The 25,158-nt window shown below is 37.6% G+C and overlaps 1 protein-coding gene across 1 annotated transcript in view; it reads right to left on the bottom strand.

Annotated features, from left to right (window-relative positions):
- LOC134530528 (heme transporter FLVCR2-like) overlaps positions 1-25,158 on the bottom strand; it is a 72,607-nt gene that overhangs the window by 22,929 nt on the left and 24,520 nt on the right. The window contains exon 3 of the mRNA XM_063365424.1: positions 2,849-3,073. Coding sequence (XP_063221494.1) covers positions 2,849-3,073 — 225 coding nt within the window. The remainder of the gene's footprint in view (positions 1-2,848; positions 3,074-25,158) is intronic.

Below are 25,158 nucleotides of genomic sequence, written 5' to 3'. Positions count from 1 at the left end.
CCATGGAAAGAAAATAAACATAGTGTTTAATGAACAGAACCAGTATTTAGTAATACTCGAGTATTAATAGATAAGTTAAAATATACTGAATGCAGCCCGATACTATCTTAAACTTCCCCCTTCCTAGACACCTCTCCTTACCCATCCCCTTTCTTCCAGAATATACTCTGATGGGGCTAGAATCCTGATAGAACCAGATATGCTTCGGACACTTACATTTAGTGTCAGAAAGGCTCAGAACCTTGACATGTTTTTAATTTGGTCCAGTATTAGAGAACGCATAGTCTATTAAGGGCACAACACATTAAATAATAAGTTATCTTATTTAATCCAACCTTTAATTTACATACAATATCCAAAATCAGAGAAAGTTTTGCTCCGTCCTTTAGTGCAATCACGCTCATTGGGCGAAATAACAAAACTATCATGTATTTGCAAGTTGTCACATAGTTGCCTAAGGCAGAAGACGGTATGGGAAACTCACGATCCACCATCGGTGAATGGAGAGAAAAGGCAATAAATTAATTTTTCTCAAGTATGCGCCTGGATACATGCAGCCTGACTTGCAGCACTATCTAAGGTGATGCATACCCACCAGGAGCTCCACAGCCTATGGGTTAACTAAAGATAGTATATAATTTGACTGTTATCAACAGTAATGCCGGTTGTATCCATTGCACAACGTTCACTTGCAAAGCAACTGATGTCGGTTGTTATTGAACACTGACAATCACACGAAGTTGTTTAAAAAAACGGTTTACAGAATAACATTGGCAGAAGAATTCGAAGAAGACCCATTTTAAGCACTGACGAATTCAAGGTCAATTACATGACACAACTATATAATCGGCATACTGTGTATGTGACAACAATTAATTACAAGAACCTTGTTAAATGTGTTATCAGTATCATGTGAAAAGGGCGTGCAGTTTCTATGGATTTAATCGCCGCTTTACGTAATATACTGAATTGGCCTGCATATGTTTTGAATTTCTGTCTATGCGACTTTTAAAGACGAATAGATTAATTCATTTTTTTGATAGTCTGTATAAATTTAGGATGTACACGAGTTTATAAAGTTTTATTTAAAATTTCTTCAGGGTATTTCGGTATGTTATTCAGTTTACCGTAGACTAGAAGTAACATTTGTTGATATTAGTGAGTGTTCTTAACGTAGGAAAATATATTACTGATGGTTTTGTGTTTGTGATATAACGCGAATTTTTACATTATAAAATACTTTTCGTGCGACGACAAGTAGGTATGTTGGAAACGGGTAACTATTTTACCTCATGGTTCATAAAAATTACTTAACAAATGTCCAGTTTCAGTAAAATTTATGATGAAATGAAACTGTAACTGTTTTATACGCAGTACGTTCACATTTAGAAACAGCATAGGCCATATTTCTCATTTTTAGAAGGAAACTTACAAATATTTATAAGCAGTCAAAATTGTTGTTAACATAATATTTTGTCTTAAGTAATAGTAAATGTCGTAAACCCCCACAATTTTTTTTTGGAAAATTACCCAAACATTGAGTGCCAGTTCTGTGTTGATTAAACTTGTATGACATTTTCAAGTGACACGTTTATCTCCAGGGCTCGCAGTAAATACATCGCCTACCATGTGATTTCGTTTAAGTGAGCGTGGAAAAACACAGGAGTTTTGGAAAAATGTTATCAATCATTTCAAAAGCAGACTGAAATAATATTTATCAACAAATACATCTAAGTGTTTATTCATTTAATTGGACAAATAATTTAAACAATGTTAATGTGCTACCATAGGATGACAACCCTATGCAATTAATTTTTTTAAATAGTAGCTAAATTTATTACCTGTAGCTCCACTTAAAACTATCTGTTACATTTCTTTTAAACTGCGTAATGGATTTGAAAATAAACTCTTCAAATAATGTTTTATTTAACGGTGACGACGTTTGTACTACTTTTACCTGAAGCGTAATCAAAATGGACTTTGCACTCAAATAACTGAGATTAGACCGATTTACGTGTAACTTACTTCTACATAAAAGTTACAATCACTGCTCCAAAATAATCAATCAGTAAAATTCTCTGGCTCAAAATCTAAGCTTAACAGAAGAAAACTAAATATTTTCTTATATGACAGGTAAAATTTTATTTAAGTTGAAACTAATGGAAGTGGTAAATTTAAAAACACGTTATTAAAGGTGAAGTTATTTTTTTTTAAATTTAGTCATAACATAACCCATTATTCTTTAATTTGTAACTGCTATAAACTGTTTTGCATACTTCCTTATTTTACAAACATAACGGGACTGTGTGTGTAATCCTTAAACTTAGAAAGTGTATTTGTTTTTGCCTTTTGTTTAAACACCTCGATGTTTCTCGCCTGAGGCACACGACCTTGTTTTTCTGACAAAGGCATATTCGAGGAAAAAGTGGAAGAGAAACATAAAAATTATTATAGTTTAAAAAAAAAAACTAAAAAAAACACGCTTTTATAAGTTTAACGCTAAAAAGGCCAATATTTTTTTTACAACACAAAACGTGTTAAAAAAGGGCAAATCAGTGGTGTTGGAAACATAATGATTGCCCTTAAAGTAAACTACAATTTCGCCTTCTTTCGCAGTTGCAAAAACAATCGGAAGCTGTTCAACTCTATTCTAGCCTGGTAACAGCGGAGAAGACAAACTTCATACCGACTACCATACACACAACGTGGAGTTGAAGTGACGGATAGTCAGGTACAACTAACACGACGTAGGGATAGTGGGAGGAGTAATGTCGGGCTCGGCAGGGCGACGCACACGAGGACCCGGGCAGACCCGGGGAGACCCGGGGAGACCCGGGGGAGCACGCACCTGGTTGCCGAACACGCCGATGGCGCACGCGGTCGACACCTCGCCGGGGCCGAACCACACGGCGGCGAGCCGCGACGGCAGGCTGAGGATGAAGGCGTTGCCCACGCCGACGAGCGCCTGGCCGATGAAGGCCACGTAGAAGAGGTCGGGCGACACGGCGGCCACCTTGACCCAGGCGCCCGCCGACGTCAGCACCATGCCGACGATCACCACCACCCGCAGACCCTGCGCCGGAGAGAGGGGCTCAGGGCGCGGTTACACTGGACGCCCGACCTCAGGTCAACACGTTTACGGTCACACTGCAATTGGTATAAACCGATTCATTCGAGCAGGTGTACCTCTGCATCAAAATTCAAAACACTAAAACGTTTACTTGTTAATCTTTAATTTTTGTTGCCGTCGGTCAAATATTACGCGAACTTGTGCCAAGAACTTTCTCCAGCTAGTTTTTTTTCCCAAAAAGGACTGTTTATACTCTGCACACTCAACAGCCAATCAGAGGCTTTTGTAGAAGGGATGTCATTCTTAACTACTTTGCCTACCTGTTTAGGTTGAATGAGAAATGGCCTCGAAAGAAACATGTTCATGTGTGTGACCCGCACGAAAAAGTTGAACATGTTTACGTGATTTAGTCCAGAGTGCCGTGTGACCGCGCACTTTGTTCCGTCCTGCTCGCGACAGTGTTGCCACCCAGGTGTGCGCGGTGCGCAACAAACACCGAGCTCTTCTGCTTGCAGCGGTAGTTAGCTAGGTATTTAAGTTTCACGTCTGGCCTGTTTCGTAATCACTCCAACTTACAAATTCACAATCTAGATATTAAAATTGTACAAGTTCCAAGGGAAATATGTGTTCCATATTTTGACAATTGTAAAAATTGGTTAGTTTATAAGAAATTCTCTTAAGTCAGCTGATTCTATGCATACGTTATTTACATTTTTACATGAACGAAGGGAGGGGTATGAGCGACAAAGAAATTTGTTGCTGCGTAAAATATAATTAGCCTAGTGATATTATTTTGGGAGGGTAGTGACAAAAAAATGATAGTAAAGATAAATATTTGAATGGGGTGATTGCTTGAAACAAGGGCTGGGAATACTGGAGAGACATTAGCTGCAGATACATCATGAATGTCGTAAACTGTAAGGATCTGTCCTCAACTTCCTAACCAATAAAAGGCAATGCACAACTGTTTCAATGAATTTAATGCCTTTTTTCTCTCTCTATTTGTTGAATGCCGAAAAATTTGCCCAATTATTTGAAAGAGTTTCTCTACTTTAAATTACATCTTATTTTGTAAAAATATATTTAAAATTTATTTTTTGCCTTAAATTACTTTCCTTCCTAAAATTTAAGTTAACCAAAGGGTTCACAACATGTCACTGAACATTGAATTCTTTTATAAAAACAAGGGTTTTCTGAAAGTATTTGGTTTATAAATCACAACAGAAAATTGACCTGCATAAAATACTTACAAATTGTTTATTGTGGTTTGTAATTTGTACTTTTATGAAATAAAATAAAAGTAATTTTCAGCAGATAAGGCAAATACGCTTGTAGGTTGTAGATTTGTAATTTTTATGTAATAGGACCGAGGTAGTCAAGACGCACTCGCACAAAACAAGTCGGGGAACCTGGGTAATGACTCGGTCATGATATTATAAAGTAAGAAACTGTCCAAGCATTTTCCACGTTAAGCTATGACCATCGCTGGGCTGACTGAAAAACTGGTTGAGTGTGAGTTAAATAGTATTCCAGTCAGATAGTATTATTAGCTTCAACGCATCTCATCAGTAGATTGCAGTGTGCATTTTAATGGACATTTACTCCCACTTTCCAATGCAACATTTAAGCTAGTAGTGCTGTCCTTGTTTCTGTGCGCTCTGTTGCCAGATGCACGCCATAGAGCGCAAAAGTTTCAGATACACCTTTGTAATGAAATGAAATTTTATTTAATGCATCGGAAAAAAGTTATATTTTGTAAGGTAACATTTAGAATGAAAATTGTGGGAATACATTTTCCTGGTGTATTTCATCAAGAGCATCATCTGATGATTTCCATTTGATTATTTCTAAGGAGATGTTATTGAAAGACGCTATCTTGATTTCAACCGTTTTTGTTGACGTTTTAGGAAGTTTAGCTCTTTCAAACATTGCACATTTTTCCATGGAATGCCTTGATATGAATAGTGACTGACTGTTACAAATAGCTTCTCCTGTAAAATATTAATCGGTGTTTAGCTTTTTTTATTCAGAATGTTTGCAAGTGTAATAATACTGTCAGTAGATACTATTTTATGGTCTTAGAAACATCAAGAAATAGTATAATTAAAACAATATATAAGTACTTAATGCTTAGCGGTGGAATGCAAAATAAGACTTTTAACTTTAACAACCCCGTTGGTATCACTCCGGCAACAGTGTTCGCCATTTACTCTGTACTTGAAACTAAGCGTGAGACAGAGAGTAGCAGAAAACAGGTTGGCTCTGCACCGGAGCAAATGGGTGGATCCGGATGCAAACTGACGGAGTTCCCCAGGCGACCACCTACAGGTGGTTCACGCTTAGATGTATATCCTCACGAATCCTGCTGCACGTATCCTTGAGAACCCTCCCGCTCCACGCCTTCAGTTGGTTTGCCAATAGTCGGACACTTTCGGAAACCCTACTCAAAACCTGCTTTCAGCACCCCTCTGCCAGTAAACATACTCAACATTGCCATGTGCCAAGCGACTTGCGTGCATGCGCAGATCGTCATGACGCTTCCATACTGTCAACAAACATAGATATGTTACTTTTACACCAATTATAACTGTAATGTTCATTAAATAATATATATTTTTCCGTTGCCAACAATTTTTAACGCAGCATATTCGATAAGACTAGTCAATTTTTTGGACATACATCATTGAAGTTTTGCACTATTTATCATGAATAAAAATTCAAGAATGCAAAATAGAAATAAATATGAAAACTTCAACCCACAGAGAATAAGCCTAAATCAGCTTGTACCTACTGTGTTAGTCGGTGTATACCGTAGTTGTGCTGTCCATTATACCTGTTTAGTTTCATCTTTGGTTCCATCTGTTTGACATAAGCTGATTTAGGCTTGTTCTCTGTGGGTTTATGTTTTTATTTTTATTTCGTTATTTGTGTTCTTGAAATTTTTCCATAACAAACAGTTCAAAACTGCAATTTCGTGTGTCCAGAAAAATGTTTTAAATAAAAATTCTCTACTGCATGAATTATTTAAGGGGACCGGGAATGCCCTATCTTGACAGTGTTAAAATTAGCATCTTAATGTCCCATTTTCTCAGGATCCTTTTGTCACAGCATGTTGAAATTTTTTTTACGTATTCATGAAGCCTTATTTATGGAATAGACATAAGGAAATTGTATTGTGTTGTGGTATAAGTAGTATATAATAGTATTTCCGAGATCAGGCCTCAGGCGGTGGATTGAAGATTGTCGACCGCCATCTTGGATTTGTGACGTCACGGCGGCAAAAATTCCTCAAAATTCCTCAAAAATGACTCAAAATGACTCAAAATTTCCCGTTTTAAGAAAAAATTTCCCGTTTTCGAGGGAAAAATTCCCGTTTCGAGGGAAAATTTCCCGTTTTATTCCTCAAAAATCCCAACGGCTAGAAATGTCCTGATAGAGCAGTGGTTCCCAACCTTTTTTTGACCAGGGACCACTTTAATTTCATTATTATTAGCAGGGACCACAAGGTTAAAAAATAATCTGTATCAATCTAAAAATAAATTTTAAGTCTAATCGTTCAATGTTAATCCAAACGTTTAACATAAGCAATCTAAAAAACCAAAATAAACATTTATTAACAGTGTTATAATTGAAAATATATTTTAATTACACAATTCAGTTTGTATCAATGAGATTTTTGAGCTTGCATCTTCTGTACAAGATCTTGAATTTTTGGGGTAATATTTTTACTCAAAGCTACACGCATATCATCACTTACTTTCAGTTGATTCCTGGATTTTTTTTTTAATGATCAGTAATGCAGAAAATCCTTGTTCGCATAAATAAGTTGTTGAGAAAAGCATAAGAGAGCGCAAAGCAATTTTTCGAATTTTAGTATATGAAATTTCTTTCTTATACCAAAACGTCTCCAAAGAATCAGATTCAAAAGCGTCCTTACAGTTCCTGTAATTTTGTAATTCAATAAGTTCTCCTTGGATTTCTTCTGCAACTTCTCTAGCGTTAGTGCCAAAAGGGTTGCGTATCAGTTTTTGGTCCACATTAGCTTCTGTATTGTTATATTCTGGGAAGTAACGGTTGAATTCAACAACCAACATTTGCAAAAAACATTTGCTGTTTTTTTTTGTATGCTTTCCCTAAAAATGACATACTTTTTGTCGTCAAGGAGTGCCTTCAATGTTGCAAACGCACTATAATTGCCCTCGCCAACTTGACTAATCCATAACTTAAGTTTGAAAATAAAAGCACGAAGTTTATCTTCAAAATTAAAAATATTTGCAACGCCTTCTAATTGTCTGTTTCCTGAACCTTGCATTTGCAAGTTAAACTTATTTAAGTGTGTAAAAATATCCACAAGATATGCCAAATGCATCTGGGATGTCAAATCAGAAAACTCCTCTCAGCTCGTATAATATTTCCAGCATATTGCCTTTCGACAACCAACGAACCTCTGTGTGAAAGAGGAGGTTCTCATGGTTGGAGTCCATTTCAGTGCACGGTTTTTAAAAAGGTGTTTCATTAAGGCACTGCTTTAAATGACATTTTCTACTTTTATGGCTAATTTCATTGTATCATTAAGACATTTAGGAAGAGTCTTGGAAGCTGACGCCTGGCGATGAAGGATACAATGCGATTTTAATGTTGACGGATTCCTCTGTTTGATTAACGTTGCTAGACCGGAATTTGATCCTAACATCGCAGGAGCACCATCCGTACACAAACCGACTAGCTTTTCCCTCATAATGCCATATTTATGGAAATATCCAATTTTTATATTCATGACGTCGATACCTCTTGATGTCATTTCCAGTTCCTGATAAAACAACAGTTCTTCATTTCTTATGTTGTCGTCGTCTAAAAAGCGGACAAAAACACGTAACTGAGCATAATTAGAAATGTCAGTGGATTCATCGCACTGCAAAGCGAAGAATGGTGACATTTTAATTCTTGAAACAAGTTGCTTTTAGATATCATTTGACATGAGTTCAATTCTAGCTTTCACCGTGTTATTCGACAAAGGTATATCTTGTATTTTTTTTTTGCTTCTAACCCTAAAACTTCTTCGACGTCTTTGATCAAACAAGGTATCACAAGAGTTTCTCCTAATGTGTGAGGCTTTTTTTATTGTGCTATTAATTTCGATATCTTAAACGATGCTATTAATGTTGTTTTTTTTTTCAGATGATGCATATCTTGTACCACTAGGCCCAGGTTTCTTTCTTTTTTTTTTTTTTTAATTCTCCAATTTTCCTTGAAAGAACTCTGGTGGTAAGTCAGAAAAATTTGGATGAATCGTTTCTAGGTGACGTTTTAATTTCGCTGGCTTCTAGGCTTCGTTCGCGAGAACAGTTGCACATATAACACATTGTGGTTTTATTTCTCTATTACTTTCTATCGATGTAAATCCAAATTTAATGTACCTAACTATTATCATATTTTCTCTTAGGAGGCATTTTCTGAAAACAAAACCAAAATGCAATAGAATGTACCTACACTGTTATGCTTATATTATGTTTTATGCCAAGTAAAAGAATACAAATAATATAGCTAATTTTTTTTTCATAATTCATAACATAAATCATTAAATAAATAAATATATACTGGCTTCCAAAAAATTCTAACCTCGCTATATTTTTTTTTTACAAACTTAAATCTTTATTACACAATTTAAAAAATAATGTCTAATCGTTAAAAACAAGGGTCTTGGTAGGTACCTTAAATTTCCCTTATCCCTCTTGGTGCCAGTCTCAAATTGTCTAATTCTATTACGGTTATACTAAAAGTGCCAAGTTATTTTTAAATGAATTACATATCTGGAGTTAAATATTAATAACTTTTTTACCTTTAGTAACTTTTTACCTTTAATTATTTTTTACCTTTAATAATTTTTTTACCTTTTAGTATGAAAGTATAAATTTTTTACATCTTATAAATAAATTATTCTTTGTCATTTTTTAAGATTAAATAAAAACATATAATAATTTTTTTATTTATTTTATTTTAAAGTTCTCGTGAAAAAGTTATATTATTTTTAATGGATTGGCGTGCGTCGTTGAAAGAAAAAAATATTCAGGCCGATTTTTCGATCCTCCAATTTTTCGCACGACACAGAAAAGGCGATTTATCCGACTTTGGCATTAAAAGAGTTAACGGTGTTTTTATTTCATTATGAAAAACCTAAAACAGCATAATAACAATTCAACAATTTTATGATAGCATAATTTAAGAATTTTTGTGGCTGGCTCCACTTTTTAATTTGGGAGGCCAGTGTTCTTTTACTATCTTAATTTTTAATTTCATATCGCTTTATTTGATATATAATTAGGTTTTCAACTAACTGTACCCAACTGTTGTGAACATTTGTAATACACAAACACAAGAATCATACGTAAACTAACGTCCACATTCTGTTTTGCAATTGCATGTTTTTATTAAAAAAGTTTAACAGAGAAAAATGCGTAGCCTACTTACCCTGTTCATATTTTATCAAAATATCCATAAGAATATTGAAGAGTTACAGATGTTGACACACTAAACAGCTAAACAGAAACTAACACAACACTGCTGAGCAAAACAAAAGAAAACGTACGATTGCCTGACCGGCTTGCGCCATAATGTTTAGTCAGTTGCTTGCCCTTCCCCCGGTCGCCTGCGCGCCGCGCTCGCTTTTGTTCACCGACGCGCGTTCATTCAAAGTATGAAATCTTTCACGGACCATATTTTAGCTCTCGCGGACCACTGATGGTCCGCGGACCACTGGTTGGGAACCACTGTGATAGAGGCTTAAGCATCCTTAACTCAAGCCTCAGTTAAGCCTCTATCAGGATGTGACCTTGACCTTTGACCTTGACCCCGACGACCATCTTGGATCCGCCATTTTGGATGACGTCATTTCGTTTTCTAGAAAATTCCGGCATTGTGTTATCCGCCATTTTGAATTATGTCGTCATCGCTGCAATTTCCGTTACGGCCGCCATCTTTAAATTTATTATCCGATTTTAATGAAAAAAATTTTAAAATTATAAAAAATTAAATAATAAAAAATTTAATAAAATATTTAAAAAACAAACATTTACGACACGGAGCTCGGAGTTCTCGGTTCAAACCCGACGAGTGCAAAAAAAAATAAAAATGGCGACCGATCCTTCCCCCGCGGTGGCTGCAGGCATACTGACTCCCACCACTTTTTTTTCAAAGCATATATATCGTCAGGTAGTATGACGTCATGTCCGCCATCTTGAAATTTGGACGCCATCTTGAAAATCTTTATTTATTATCTGATTTTAATGAAAAAAATTCCAAAATTCATCAAAAAATTAACGTATTTGAATTCTGTTTGATTATATCGATGTACGTCCTTGGTTCGATTCCCGACGAGAGTAAACAGTCGATCCTTCCTCCATGAAAGCTACCTAGACTGATCTATCACCACCAATACCAAGGTATATATCATCAACTGGTATGACATCATGTCAGCCATCTTGTCTTCATCCACTGGAGACCACCATCTTGTTTTCATCTGCTAGAGTGTGCCGATATCATGTAGTATAATTATCTGGTCACCACACCTTTGACCTTGACCTTGAACTTTGACCTTGACCTTCAACTTTGACCTTGACCTTGAACTTTGAACTTGACCTTGAAATTTGACCTTGACCTTGAAATTTGACCTTGACCTTGAAATTTGACCTTGACCTTGAAATTTGACCTTGACCTTGAAATTTGACCTTGACCTTGAAATTAGACCTTGACCTTGGAATTTGACCTTGACCTTGAAATTTGACCTTGACCTTGGAATTTGACCTTGGCCTTGAAATTTGACCTTGACCTTGAAATTTGACTTTGACCTTGAAATTTTACTTTGTCCTTGAAATTTGACTTTGTCCTAGTCGACCATCATGGATCCGACATTTTATGTTCAGTACATGCTACCAGGAGCGACCACCTGCTGGAGTACACCATCTTGTGCGTGTACTCGTATTATAGAGTACATTTCCATCTGGTTAATTTTATTCTAACATGCTACATTGCAGTAATCATTTATTACCGAGGTCCCCCCCCCCCGCCATCCTGAAATTTGGGCGACATCTTGAAATCATGTAATTATTTAGCTAGAAATGCGGGAAAAATTCCAATAGTCTCCGAAAAAATCAATTAATTCACAAATTGAATCTATGGATCCCTGTCCACGGTTCGATTCTTGACCAGAGACAGTTGTAACTAATTATTAAATAAATGTTAGGTTCTGTTTTCCATTACCTTTCGCGGAGTTTATTAATCATTCACTCTACGAAAATCAACTCAAGTCATTATACCGGACCAACGAATTAAATCAGTGCCGATTAGCCTATTATGAAAGTCTAATTTTTCAATAATCTGAATAACATATAAGCCGTTCATGTAGAAAGCCACACATATAGATCAATTGCTTTCAGTCCATGAGACCGAGTCATGTCATTATCAGACGTATAGGCTAGTCATTTCAGGACCACATGACCTTCGTAATCCATCGTGACATTTTTATACATTCTAAAGGACCAAGTAACCTTGTAAAATATTTTAGTAACACCAAGAGGTGATAAACTAGTAAATATTCAATCACTACATTTTGTACTACGCGCAATCAACAAAAAAGGAAGCACCAACAACGGAAAGACAGCACCACCAACGAAAAGACAGCTCATTTGGAAGCACCGACAACGAAAAGGCAGCACCGCCAACGTAAATACATCACATTTGGAAGCACCGACAACGAAAAGACAGCAGTGACAACGAAAAGGCACCACATTTGGAAGCACCAACATCTAAAAGACAACACCGCCATCGGAAAGGCAGCCCATTTTGGAAGCACCGACAACGAAAAGGCAGCACCGCTAACGTAAATACAGCACATTTGGAAGCACCGACAACGAAAAGACAGCAGTGACAACGAAAAGACAGAACATTTGGAAGCACCGACAACGAAAAGGCACCACATTTGGAAGCACCAACATCTAAAAGACAGCACCGCCATCGAAAAGGCAGCACATTTTGGAAGTACCAACAACGAAAAGGAGCACCGTCATCGTAAAGGCACGGACCGCAAGACCGGGTCATGTCAATATCAGACATATAGACCATGTACTCAGTACACACAGGAAAAAGGAATGTACACGTAGGAAAACGGAACGTACACGCTGTAAAACGGAATATACACACAGGAAAACGGAATTTACACTCAGGAAAACGGAACGTACACGCAGGAAAAACGGAATGTACGCGCAGGAAAACGAAAAGGTACACGCATTAAAACGGAACGTACACGCAGGAAAAACAGAACGTACACGCAGGAAAAACGTAACGTACACGCAGGAAAAACGGAACGTACACGCAGGAAAACGGAACGTACACGCAGGAAAACGGAAGGTACACGCAGTAAAACGGAACGTACACGCAGGAAAAACGGAAGGTACACGCAGGAAAACGGAACGTACACGCAGGAAAAGGAAGGTACACGCAGGAAAACGGAACGTACACGCAGGAAAAACGGAAGGTACACGCAGGAAAACGGAACATACACGCAGGAAAACGGAACGTACACGCAGGAAAACAGATCGTACACGCAGGAAAACGGAACGTATACGCAGGAAAACGGAATTTACACGCAGGAAAACAGAAAGTACACGCAGGAAAACGGAACGTACACGCAGGAAAACGGAACGTACACGCAGGAAAAACGGAACGTACACACAGTAAACGGAACGTACACGCAGGAAACGGAACGTACACACAGGCTCCAATATTCATTGGCTTCAATATTCATTGGCTCCATCAGTCATTGTCACCAACAGTCTTTTGGTTCCAAAAGTCTTTTGGCTCTAAATATATTTGGCTAGAATTCTTCGAGTCTAAGAGACTATGAGACCACATGGCTACGAGTCTAAAATGATCTAGATATTTTACGAGTTATACACGGCTTGCGAGGCTAGAGCTACGAAGCTTCTAGTTCACAAGTTTACGTGACTGCGAGGATACAGAACTACTAGTCTACATGAGTACTTGACTACGAAGCTACTCGTCTACAAGGCTCCAATTGCAGCATCTGTCTTCGTCAGAATTTTCTCTCTTGCTCCAACTGCACCGCCACCATTATGTTATAAGATTACATGGATACTTGCTTACGTAGCTTCAAGTCTACGAGACTCCATTACATCATGTCTACGCTACTACGAGCCATGAGGTTACGAGACTACGTGACTACGAATCTTCAAGTTGACGAGACTGCGAGGCTACAGATCTACGAAGCCTCTAGAAAACGAGTTTACGTGTCTGCATGGATACAGGAATACAAGTCTGCATGAGTTCTTGACTACGAAGCTACTCGTCTACAAGGCTACAATTACTACATTTGTCTTCGACGGAATTTTCTCTTTTACTACATCTGCTCCATCACCATTATGTTATAAGATTACAAGGCTACTTGCTTACGTAGCTTCAAGTCTACGAGGCTCCAATGCATCATGACTACGAGACTACGTGCCATGAGGTTACGAGACTATGCGATTGCAAGTCTTCAAGGTTACGTGATCCTGAGGCTATAGGACTACCAAGCTTCCAGAACGTATGGTTACGAGACTGCATGACTAATTGGCGGCGCGGCTACGAAACTTCATGTCTCTAACTGACTACAATAGCACTATTCAGTGGTGAGAGTTAATTTATCTCATGCAAAGGTACTTGCTGCAAGTAGTTCCGCTTTTCAACATCAGATGACGTCACGTGTTGCTTGCAGGTAAATAATATTTATTTCTTATATGCGGGATGCTCACTATCGATCGCATAAGAAGGATGGCTTCGTTAGTCTCCAAGGAGAAGGAAGTTCGTCCTTCCTGCTAGTGCTTCTTAGATTTCTCACGGTCCACCATCTTGGATTGCGACGTTACGGCGACCATCTTTGATGGGTGTGACCTTGACCTTTGACCGAAACCGCAGGAATGATCGCAAGCACTCGGATTAATCATCAAAATATTGATAAGAATAATCAGGAGCACACGGAGAAAACCATCACAATATTGATAAGAATAATCAGAAGCACACGGAGAAAAACAACACATGTTTTCTTTGATATCATATAATTACAGGAAAAAAATTTAAAAATAAAAATAAATTAATAAAAAATTTAAAAAAATTAAAAAATACATAAAATTCTGGCTTGTACTAAAACTCTATCTTTGCTCAACAATGATAAGTTTACAAGCTAGCAGAATCAGTTAATGTATTTTTTAATTTTTTTAAATTTTTTATTAATTTATTTTTATTTTTAAATTTTTTTCCTGTAATTTTATGATATCAAAGAAAACATGTGTTGTTTTTCTCCGTGTGCTTCTGATTATTCTTATCAATATTGTGATGGTTTTCTCCGTGTGCTCCTGATTATTCTTATCAATATTTTGATGATTAATCTGAGTGCTTGCGATCATTCCTGCGGTTTCGGTCAAAGGTCAAGGTCACACCCATCAAAGATGGTCGCCGTAACGTCGCAATCCAAGATGGTGGACCGTGAGAAATCTAAGAAGCACTAGCAGGAAGGACGAACTTCCTTCTCCTTGGAGACTAACGAAGCCATCCTTCTTATGCGATCGATAGTGAGCATCCCGCATATAAGAAATAAATATTATTTACCTGCAAGCAACACGTGACGTCATCTGATGTTGAAAAGCGGAACTACTTGCAGCAAGTACCTTTGCATGAGATAAATTAACTCTCACCACTGAATAGTGCTATTGTAGTCAGTTAGAGACATGAAGTTTCGTAGCCGCGCCGCCAATTAGTCATGCAGTCTCGTAACCATACGTTCTGGAAGCTTGGTAGTCCTATAGCCTCAGGATCACGTAACCTTGAAGACTTGCAATCGCATAGTCTCGTAACCTCATGGCACGTAGTCTCGTAGTCATGATGCATTGGAGCCTCGTAGACTTGAAGCTACGTAAGCAAGTAGCCTTGTAATCTTATAACATAATGGTGATGGAGCAGATGTAGTAAAAGAGAAAATTCCGTCGAAGACAAATGTAGTAATTGTAGCCTTGTAGACGAGTAGCTTCGTAGTCAAGAACTCATGCAGACTTGTATTCCTGTATCCATGCAGACACGTAAACTCGTTTTCTAGAGGCTTCGTAGATCTGTAGCCTCGCAGTCTCGTCAACTTGAAGATTCGTAGTCACGTAGTCTCGTAACCTCATGGCTCGTAGTAGCGTAGACATGATGTAATGGAGTCTCGTAGACTTGAAGCTACGTAAGCAAGTATCCATGTAATCTTATAACATAATGGTGGCGGTGCAGTTGGAGCAAGAGAGAAAATTCTGACGAAGACAGATGCTGCAATTGGAGCCTTGTAGACGAGTAGCTTCGTAGTCAAGTACTCATGTAGACTAGTAGTTCTGTATCCTCGCAGTCACGTAAACTTGTGAACTAGAAGCTTCGTAGCTCTAGCCTCGCAAGCCGTGTATAACTCGTAAAATATCTAGATCATTTTAGACTCGTAGCCATGTGGTCTCATAGTCTCTTAGACTCGAAGAATTCTAGCCAAATATATTTAGAGCCAAAAGACTTTTGGAACCAAAAGACTGTTGGTGACAATGACTGATGGAGCCAATGAATATTGAAGCCAATGAATATTGGAGCCTGTGTGTACGTTCCGTTTCCTGCGTGTACGTTCCGTTTACTGCGTGTACGTTCCGTTTTCCTGCGTGTACGTTCCGTTTTCCTGCGTGTACGTTCCGTTTTCCTGCGTGTACCTTCCGTTTTTCCTGCGTGTACGTTCCGTTTTACTGCGTGTACCTTCCGTTTTCCTGCGTGTACGTTCCGTTTTCCTGCGTGTACGTTCCGTTTTTCCTGCGTGTACGTTCCGTTTTTCCTGCGTGTACGTTCCGTTTTTCCTGCGTGTACGTTCCGTTTTACTGCGTGTACCTTTCGTTTTCCTGCGCGTACATTCCGTTTTTCCTGCGTGTACGTTCCGTTTTCCTGAGTGTAAATTCCGTTTTCCTGTGTGTATATTCCGTTTTACAGCGTGTACGTTCCGTTTTCCTACGTGTACATTCCTTTTTCCTGTGTGCACTGAGTTCATGGTCTATATGTCTGATATTGACATGACCCGGTCTTGCGGTCCGTGCCTTTACGATGACGGTGCTGCCTTTTCGTTGTTGGTACTTCCAAAATGTGCTGCCTTTTTCGATGGCGGTGCTGTCTTTTAGATGTTGGTGCTTCCAAATGTGGTGCCTTTTCGCAGTGGCGTAGCCAGGATTTGTGAATGGGGGGTGTTAAGAAGCATGCCTCCCCCCCCCGTACTAAAGCGGGGGGTCCGGGGGTCCTCCCCCGGGAAAATTTTGGATTTTAAGGTGTAAAATAGTGCTATTTTAGCAGTTTTCGGTACTTAAATTTAAATATTGTAATGGTAAAAATGTTATTAATTTTAATATGAAATTTGTTTAAGTGATGAATAAGAAATTAATTAAAGATTTGGTGCTAAGGGGGGGGTTTAAACCCCTAAAACCCCCCCCTGGCTACGCCCCTGCCCTTTCGTTGTCGGTGCTTCCAAATGTTCTGTCTTTTTGTTGTCACTGCTGTCTTTTCGTTGTCGGTGCTTCCAAATGTGCTGTATTTACGTTGGCGGTGCTGCCTTTTCGTTGTCGGTGCTTCCAAAATGGGCTGCCTTTTCGATGGCGGTGTTGTCTTTTAGATGTTGGTGCTTCCAAATGTGGTGCCTTTTCGTTGTCACTGCTGTCTTTTCGTTGTCGGTGCTTCCAAATGTGATGTATTTACGTTGGCGGTGCTGCCTTTTCGTTGTCGGTGCTTCCAAATGAGCTGTCTTTTCGTTGGTGGTGCTGTCTTTCCGTTGTTGGTGCTTCCTTTTTTGTTGATTGCGCGTAGTACAAAATGTAGTGATTGAATATTTACTAGTTTATCACCTCTTGGTGTTACTAAAATATTTTACAAGGTTACTTGGTCCTTTAGAATGTATAAAAATGTCACGATGGATTACGAAGGTCATGTGGTCCTGAAATGACTAGCCTATACGTCTGATAATGACATGACTCGGTCTCATGGACTGAAGGCAATTGATCTATATGTGTGGCTTTCTACATGAACGGCTTATATGTTATTCAGATTATTGAAAAATTAGACTTTCATAATAGGCTAATCGGCACTGATTTAATTCGTTGGTCCGGTATAATGACTTGAGTTGATTTTCGTAGAGTGAATGATTAATAAACTCCGCGAAAGGTAATGGAAAACAGAACCTAACATTTATTTAATAATTAGTTACAACTGTCTCTGGTCAAGAATCGAACCGTGGACAGGGATCCATCGATTCAATTTGTGAATTAATTGATTTTTTCGGAGACTATTGGAATTTTTCCCGCATTTCTAGCTAAATAATTACATGATTTCAAGATGTCGCCCAAATTTCAGAATGGCGGGGGGGGGGGGGGGGACCTCGGTAATAAATGATTACTGCAATGTAGCATGTTAGAATAAAATTAACCAGATGGAAATGTACTCTATAATACGAGTACACGCACAAGATGGTGTACTCCAGCAGGTGGTCGCTCCTGGTAGCATGTACTGAACATAAAATGTCGGATCCATGATGGTCGACTAGGACAAAGTCAAATTTCAAGGACAAAGTAAAATTTCAAGGTCAAAGTCAAATTCCAAGGTCAAGGTCAAATTTCAAGGTCAAGGTCAAATTCCAAGGTCAAGGTCTAATTTCAAGGTCAAGGTCAAATTCCAAGGTCAAGGTCAAATTTCAAGGTCAAGGTCAAATTTCAAGGTCAAGTTCAAAGTTCAAGGTCAAGGTCAAAGTTGAAGGTCAATGTCAAAGTTCAAGGTCAAGGTCAAAGGTGTGGTGACCAGATAATTATACTACATGATATCGGCACACTCTAGCAGATGAAAACAAGATGGTGGTCTCCAGTGGATGAAGACAAGATGGCTGACATGATGTCATACCAGTTGATGATATATACCTTGGTATTGGTGGTGATAGATCAGTCTAGGTAGCTTTCATGGAGGAAGGATCGACTGTTTACTCTCGTCGGGAATCGAACCAAGGACGTACATCGATATAATCAAACAGAATTCAAATACGTTAATTTTTTGATGAATTTTGGAATTTTTTTCATTAAAATCAGATAATAAATAAAAAATTTCAAGATGGCGTCCAAATTTCAAGATGGCGGACATGACGTCATACTACCTGACGATATATATGCTTTGAAAAAAAAGTGGTGGGAGTCAGTATGCCTGCAGCCACCGCGGGGGAAGGATCGGTCGCCATTTTTATTTTTTTTTTGCACTCGTCGGGTTTCAACCGAGAACTCTGAGCTCCGTGTCGTAAATGTTTGTTTTTTAAATATTTTATTAAATTTTTTATTATTTAATTTTTTATAATTTTAAAATTTTTTTCACTAAAATCGGATAATAAATTTAAAGATGGCGGCCGTAACGGAAATTGCAGCGATGACGACATAATTCAAAATGGCGGATAACACAATGCCGGAATTTTCTAGAAAACGAAATGACGTCATCCAAAATGGCGGATCCAAGATGGTCGTCGGGGTCAAGGTCAAAGGTCAAGGTCACATCCTGATAGAGGCTTAACTGAGGCTTGAGTTAAGGATGCTTAAGCCTCTATCAGGACATTTCTAGCCGTTGGGATTTTTGAGGAATAAAACGGGAAATTTTCCCTCGAAACGGGAATTTTTCCCTCGAAAACGGGAAATTTTTTCTTAAAACGGGAAATTTTGAGTCATTTTGAGTCATTTTTGAGGAATTTTGAGGAATTTTTGCCGCCGTGACGTCACAAATCCAAGATGGCGGTCGACAATCTTCAATCCACCGCCTGAGGCCTGATCTCGGAAATACTATTATATACTACTGGTATAATTGGGGGGGAATATATTTAGCATTTTAAAATTTTTTTACAAAATTTTATGAAAACTTTTTGCAATAACATTTTTCTAATTAATTTAGAAAAATAATCTTGTGTTAAAAGTCGCATAATCATACTAGCAATTTATGTTCCAAGTTTCATTATTCTATCTCGAATAGGTCCTGAGAAAAAGGGGCATTTGCAGAGAAAATTTTTATTTTGAGAAAAATGCATTTTAAGTAAATACTGTATACAATACAATCTCACTTAACATTCTAATACATTCCAGCTCCATATGATGGCTCATCCGGGTCTTCTTGCTGCTCATACAGATCCTCCAACTTCCGTTTTGCTGCATTCCTCTTCTGCCTGGCTTTCATTTCAATATTTTTCACCACACGCTTTGCTTCGTCTATTCTGTAGCTGTCTAGTCTCTTCATTGCTTCCACACAATTTTTACCAGGAGGGAAACCCAATCTTTCATACACATGACACACCACCAAATTTCCATCATTGAATGATGCAACAGCATCCCACACTCCAAAATGCATGGGAACGGAAACCAACAAATGTAGTTTTGGGAAGTCTGTTCCAGATAACACTGTTTACACTCTCATTTGGATTTTGTGTCTTTCCATGTAAACATTTCTTCAGCAACTCGGGCTCACTTAGGTCTCTAAATATGGGTTTCATTTCTTCACCAACGACACGAGGAAGGTGAATGTGATCAGCATGTTTATAACATTCTCCTTTACTATTTGCACGCTGATATTTACACCAACTTTCTGAACCCTTAGGACAGAGTCCATGCTGGGGGTCTTCATCCGATGATAGTAAATGGAAATACTCTGCCCATACACTCTCTCTCATTCCTTGAAGATTATTTGAATTTCTTCTTATTGCCAAACCATAATATTTTTGAATGTCCGCTATGGCTGAATCAGTAACTCGTCCTCGGCCACCAAAAACTTTGCCATCTTCTAGTTTCTTTCCCTGCAATTTGATTTTCAAATTTTTCAACCTAGTACCCATCCTCTTTTGTACATGCCCTAAGCATTCTAATTTTGATACTGTTTTATCGCCATAAGGGGCAGCCTGAAGAACAGCTTTGTGTCCCTTGCAATCACCATCACCTAAATAGTTTGTATATCGTACATTGTACTGTGATATGGATCGATTGAAAATGTTTACAACACCAGAAACCTCCATGCCACCACTAGTGCCTTTGTAGTTTGCAGTGCATGCTTCTTCATGCTGACCTTTTAGTTTATCCTTGCATGTACAGTGCTTTGATAAAATGTCTACATCTATAACTTTACCAGTATCAACACTCTTACATGTTACAACACCATGCAGTGAAACATGCCCTCTAAGATGCCACGACCCATCAAGGGCAACTGTCAAATCACGATCATTATTATTTTGTGCCACTGCTTCTTCCATAGCTGATTTCATTGAGTCTTTGCATACTTCTTCTACAGCAGAACCGAAAATGCTTACATAGCGTTGAAACTTCGATGGAGGTTTGGGTAAGTTCAGGGCACCACAAAGCTTCTCGCCAGCTCTTCCTCCTTTCCCAATACTACGTAACCCATAAACCAGTCTCAAATTAATTTCATCATAACTTACTTTTTATTTTCTGTAGAATAATGATATTTCTTACTATTAGAAAACTCTAGTTTCTCCTCACACACACTACAATGCAAAACCATTTCACAGGCAAGACCAACAACTCTCTTTGAACATAGAGAAACAATGCCACTGCAACTTTTACAGACAACAAACTTCTGAATAGCTTCTTGTAAAACAGATAAATTAATAATTTCATTTGAGTCACAGTTATTTTCAAATGTGTTGTAAATATTTACATTGAATTTCTTCTCAGATGAACACTGAAGCACTTCATTGTTGGAATTAACCTCAACTGGTTCATTCATAACCTCAACACTATGTGGCTCACACACTACTATAGTAGGGCCGCGACGTCTTGGCGGGTCGACTCCCTAGAGCTCAGCGACCTTGTAATCGACACGTACCGCCTTGTCTGCTCCGCTGATAGCAACGGCCTGGAAGTCTCCATGCCGTTCCGAAAACATTGGTCGAGAACAATCTCACGTACGGTGCAACACAGCGCAGATCTTAATGATACAGAGATGCGATAATGCTTTACGGTAATTTATTATTTAAAGGTAGTGCACCATTTGCTCGACTGGGCAGCTTAGTTAAACATAGTTAAACATAGCTATACAATTCTTTAAAGTTAAGAACTAAATTTGTAATTGTGGGTTGCTGTAGGAAACACAATTAATTAAGACTTGCATGTAACTCCCTCGCTGATGCTTACTTTTCCATTTGGTTTGGCTGAAATGTGAAGACGATCGACATGACACTTTCACGCACTTCAAGAACCTTAACACGGGTTGGTATTTTTTCCATAACAGCACTCTGAAAGAACCATTTTAGTAATTTCGAGGGGTCCGAAAACCATATTTATAACAAACCATCCTCGCGTATTTTATAGTCTCCTGTTGTTGTGCTTGCTTTATAAACAAGAGAGGCTCCAGGAAGGAAACCCTGCCTAGAACCAACGCTTAAAACTATCAGCCTGTGCGCTGCATTTCCTGTTGCCATTACCTACACCTTCAACGTCACCTTTCTTTTGCCAACATTTCTGAAAGGTTAAATTAGTGTCAACCCAGGATTCATCCATGTCAAATATATTCTTCCCAGTCTCCCTGCACTGTTTCATCTGAGTCAGCTACCGTTATCGCCAAGCAACAACGTCAGATCTTTCGAGAAGAAGCATTCGCTTATTTTGGCTTCTTCTCCACACAAAACCCATTTCTTTGAGTATTTTACGCAGCGATGTCTTTCCCTAACTCCATCCGAATTTTTTCTTTCAAAACTGGCAGTAGTTTCCTTGTCGTTTTTTTACTGCATAAAATTCGTGGCTAGTGTCTCTGATCACTCTTCTATCAAAGTCATCAACTGACAACAAACGTTTCCCAGGTTTTTTTTTGGCTTGAAATGAATAATTAAACATGAGAGGCTGTTTAACGGTCAAATAAAGGAGTGATATATATATGTAAATATAAACATATAAATTGTAAATAAATAATGTATTAATATAATATACATTAATATATATCATAAAATCATATATATCATAAAATATATAATGCAATATATAAAGTATATAATGTAATATAATATTATGTAATATAATGCAATATAATGTGTAGCAATATCGGCTACACTTGTAGATAAAAAATATTCTAACAAGCGGTGCAGAAAGTTTGGAAAATTGCCAAATGCAAAACAAACAAACCGCGGGTGAAATTACGGGGAATGCGTTGAAAAACTTATAATGTTGTTGTTTGTTTTTTATTTGGCGTCTCTCTGTTGTGTTTTCGGATGCGCGAAACTGATCTTTGGCTTATACCTGTGTATCGCGCAGCTCTTTCGGTTGCATTTGTTAGAGGTACTAGCGGACATATGTTGGCAGCTTCTTCATCACAACACTGGATTACACTACTTCTAATTTCCCTCTCCCCACTATGTATTACTTTATTGTATCTTGAACGTCCTGCGTCGGGCTCCATTGTTCACTTCAGACTGAGAGCGTGGCGCCTGATGTTTTTGCTATGAACCGCATAGCGGCTGATGTGCGCGCGCAGCTGCTTCCCCTCTCATTTACTCTTCCCCGCTTCCCCGCAAAACGACACGCCAAGACGTCGCGGCCCTACAGTATAGGCTTTTGTTTGCCTACATTCGTCCTCTTTTTGAAGAGTTTCTTACTTTTAGTCATTTTAAACCCTAAAGAAGGACTCTGAAAATATACAAAATGTAAAAACACCTAAAACAGTTGAAAATTTTACTTGAAAATACTAGTGTGTATTAGCTGCTATAAAAAAACAAACAACAGCCTCAACATGGTTTCCAATACCAACATCGAAAGAGGGAAAAAATATCTTTCTAACTATAAAAGTCTAATATAATAGCATTTTAAAATAAAAAGTTATTGAACATTGAATTTTGTAATTGTTTTCGTACTTTGATGGTTTTTCCTGAAAATCACAACTTTTAAATTATTATTTTTAACTAAATTATTTTAGTATTTACCTTTAGTGTAATATGTCATTTTAAAGCTAACATTCTGAAGAAAAATAATCTGCAAAAACATAAAAAATGTTTTTTTTTTTTTTTTTTTTTTTTTAAACAATTTCATAATTCCCAGTCCCCTTAAAGGAATACTAAAATAGTGGACTTTTTTTGTGACAAAATTACAGGGTGTAAACATAGCTGTGTTTGCTTTGAATTATATGCAGTTGTCGGCAGTGGCTTTTTCAATGGTTTATTTAAAAATAATTCAAATTAGAATGAATGGACTCTGCATAACAACCTACCTAATAATATATATCGAGGATTCGTTGTGGTTCAAAAGCCACATCAATCACTTCTCAGGCGCCTTATGCTTAACTCTTAAACTGTTAGATGAAAAACCTTCAAAGCCTACTATTTCCTTTCATTTATGTATCGTTCCGCAATTTTTTGACAATGTCACGGGCTTAACGATTCCATTAATGATGCAAGTACCAAAAATTTGTATGTACAAATCAATACCTTTTCAGCGGATAGAGGTGTTTGTTTATGTACAAACTGATTCCCTACTTAAAACCGTTACCCTGGAACTTTATTGTTTAGCGAGCGAATAAATGTCTGTCATTAAAATATGAATCCTGACGAGATGTTCATTTCTTCTTGTGGCAGAAGCCAACATCTTGAACGTCACTACTTTGAACGGCATTGAATTTAACAAAAAATAGCCTAAAAAATCTCATATTTTGCAAGAGATAAAGAACAATTCTTGATTTATACACATTATTAAGTTTTCATGGCGCACTGGAGATAAGCTGCTAGATTTGTGAAGATTATTGAAAATTGGGCAACCGTACATCCTGTTTATCTGTCAAGACACCAGATTTGGAATGATTTCTGACAGCCGAACAAAAACTTCACTATCAGTCAGTAACTAGAGACAATACTTTGACTGCTAATCCTTGAGACCACTTCACTTTGTATTAAAGCATTATCAGTAGTTATGAAAAAGAGCTCTCTATCAAGTTTCTTAATCGCATATCCGTCAGATACCTGAACGATCCACCCAATTATTTAAGTGTATAATGAACTATAAGCTCTGTCTTCGTCGAGACGACAGATATGAAGAAACGTCTAGTCTGGGATTTTTGGATTCATCATTGTCACCTGAATTACTGGCATTTTTAGTTTCTTCCCTCTTATTCCCACCCACCAGTCTTTTTACAACATTCACCCCTTCCGCAAATTTCAGCACATTGCTTTCTTCCAGACGTTTATTCCAATTCTCCTCTAACCACGAATATTAGCTATGCCTTGCTTGTCAAAACGAAAAACAAGATAAATTGAGTTTTTTATTAGCAAGTCAGTAGAGAATCGAGTGAGATCATCAACTGAAACTTATTCTCACAGAAGACGGAAAAAATACATTTTTGATGAGGAAGTAACTTCTTAAAAAAATGTTTGAAAAAATGTTGCGTACATATGATTATGAATTACTTAAGTATGTGCTCATATATATGCGCACATACTTAAGTAATTCATATATATAGTTTGTAGGGCTACGCTGAATGAATAAGGTTTCGGTTTCACGATTCATCAAGTGTTGTTCCTGTCTCAAGGGAAATGAAAAATCACGATTATGATTTTTTTTTAGATTTTTTTAATATTTGTACATATTCAGAAATATACCTATTTAAGACAGAGGCACAAGTTGATATATTTTCTTCTTGTAGTAATGTGCCTTATATCAATGTTATTTGAGTTGTGATCTTACTTTAAAATTAAGAGAGTTACCAAGCAAAATAAATTCTTCAGTAAAATAGATTTTAAAAATATACGTGTAATTATGTACACGTGACAGAAGTTATACTTCTTTTTGATCTCATACATTTCACTATTATGAAATTAATAGTTTAAAAAACTTTAAAAGTTTGATATAATAACTTTTGTGATATAAAATTATTTTACAGCACAAAGGATATGGAGTTCTTTACAAGTATATAATACATCTACGCTGAAGTACTTGGTATTTATAGGGATTTGTGCAGTGTAAAGAGGTTTCATTTAGAGAGAGTAATTCAAA

The sequence above is a fragment of the Bacillus rossius genome, chromosome 3 (assembly GCF_032445375.1).
Source record: "Bacillus rossius redtenbacheri isolate Brsri chromosome 3, Brsri_v3, whole genome shotgun sequence".
NCBI lineage: Eukaryota > Metazoa > Arthropoda > Insecta > Phasmatodea > Bacillidae > Bacillus > Bacillus rossius.
The sequence above is the reverse complement of the archived record's forward strand: the minus strand, read 5'-3'. Positions and strand labels throughout refer to the sequence as shown.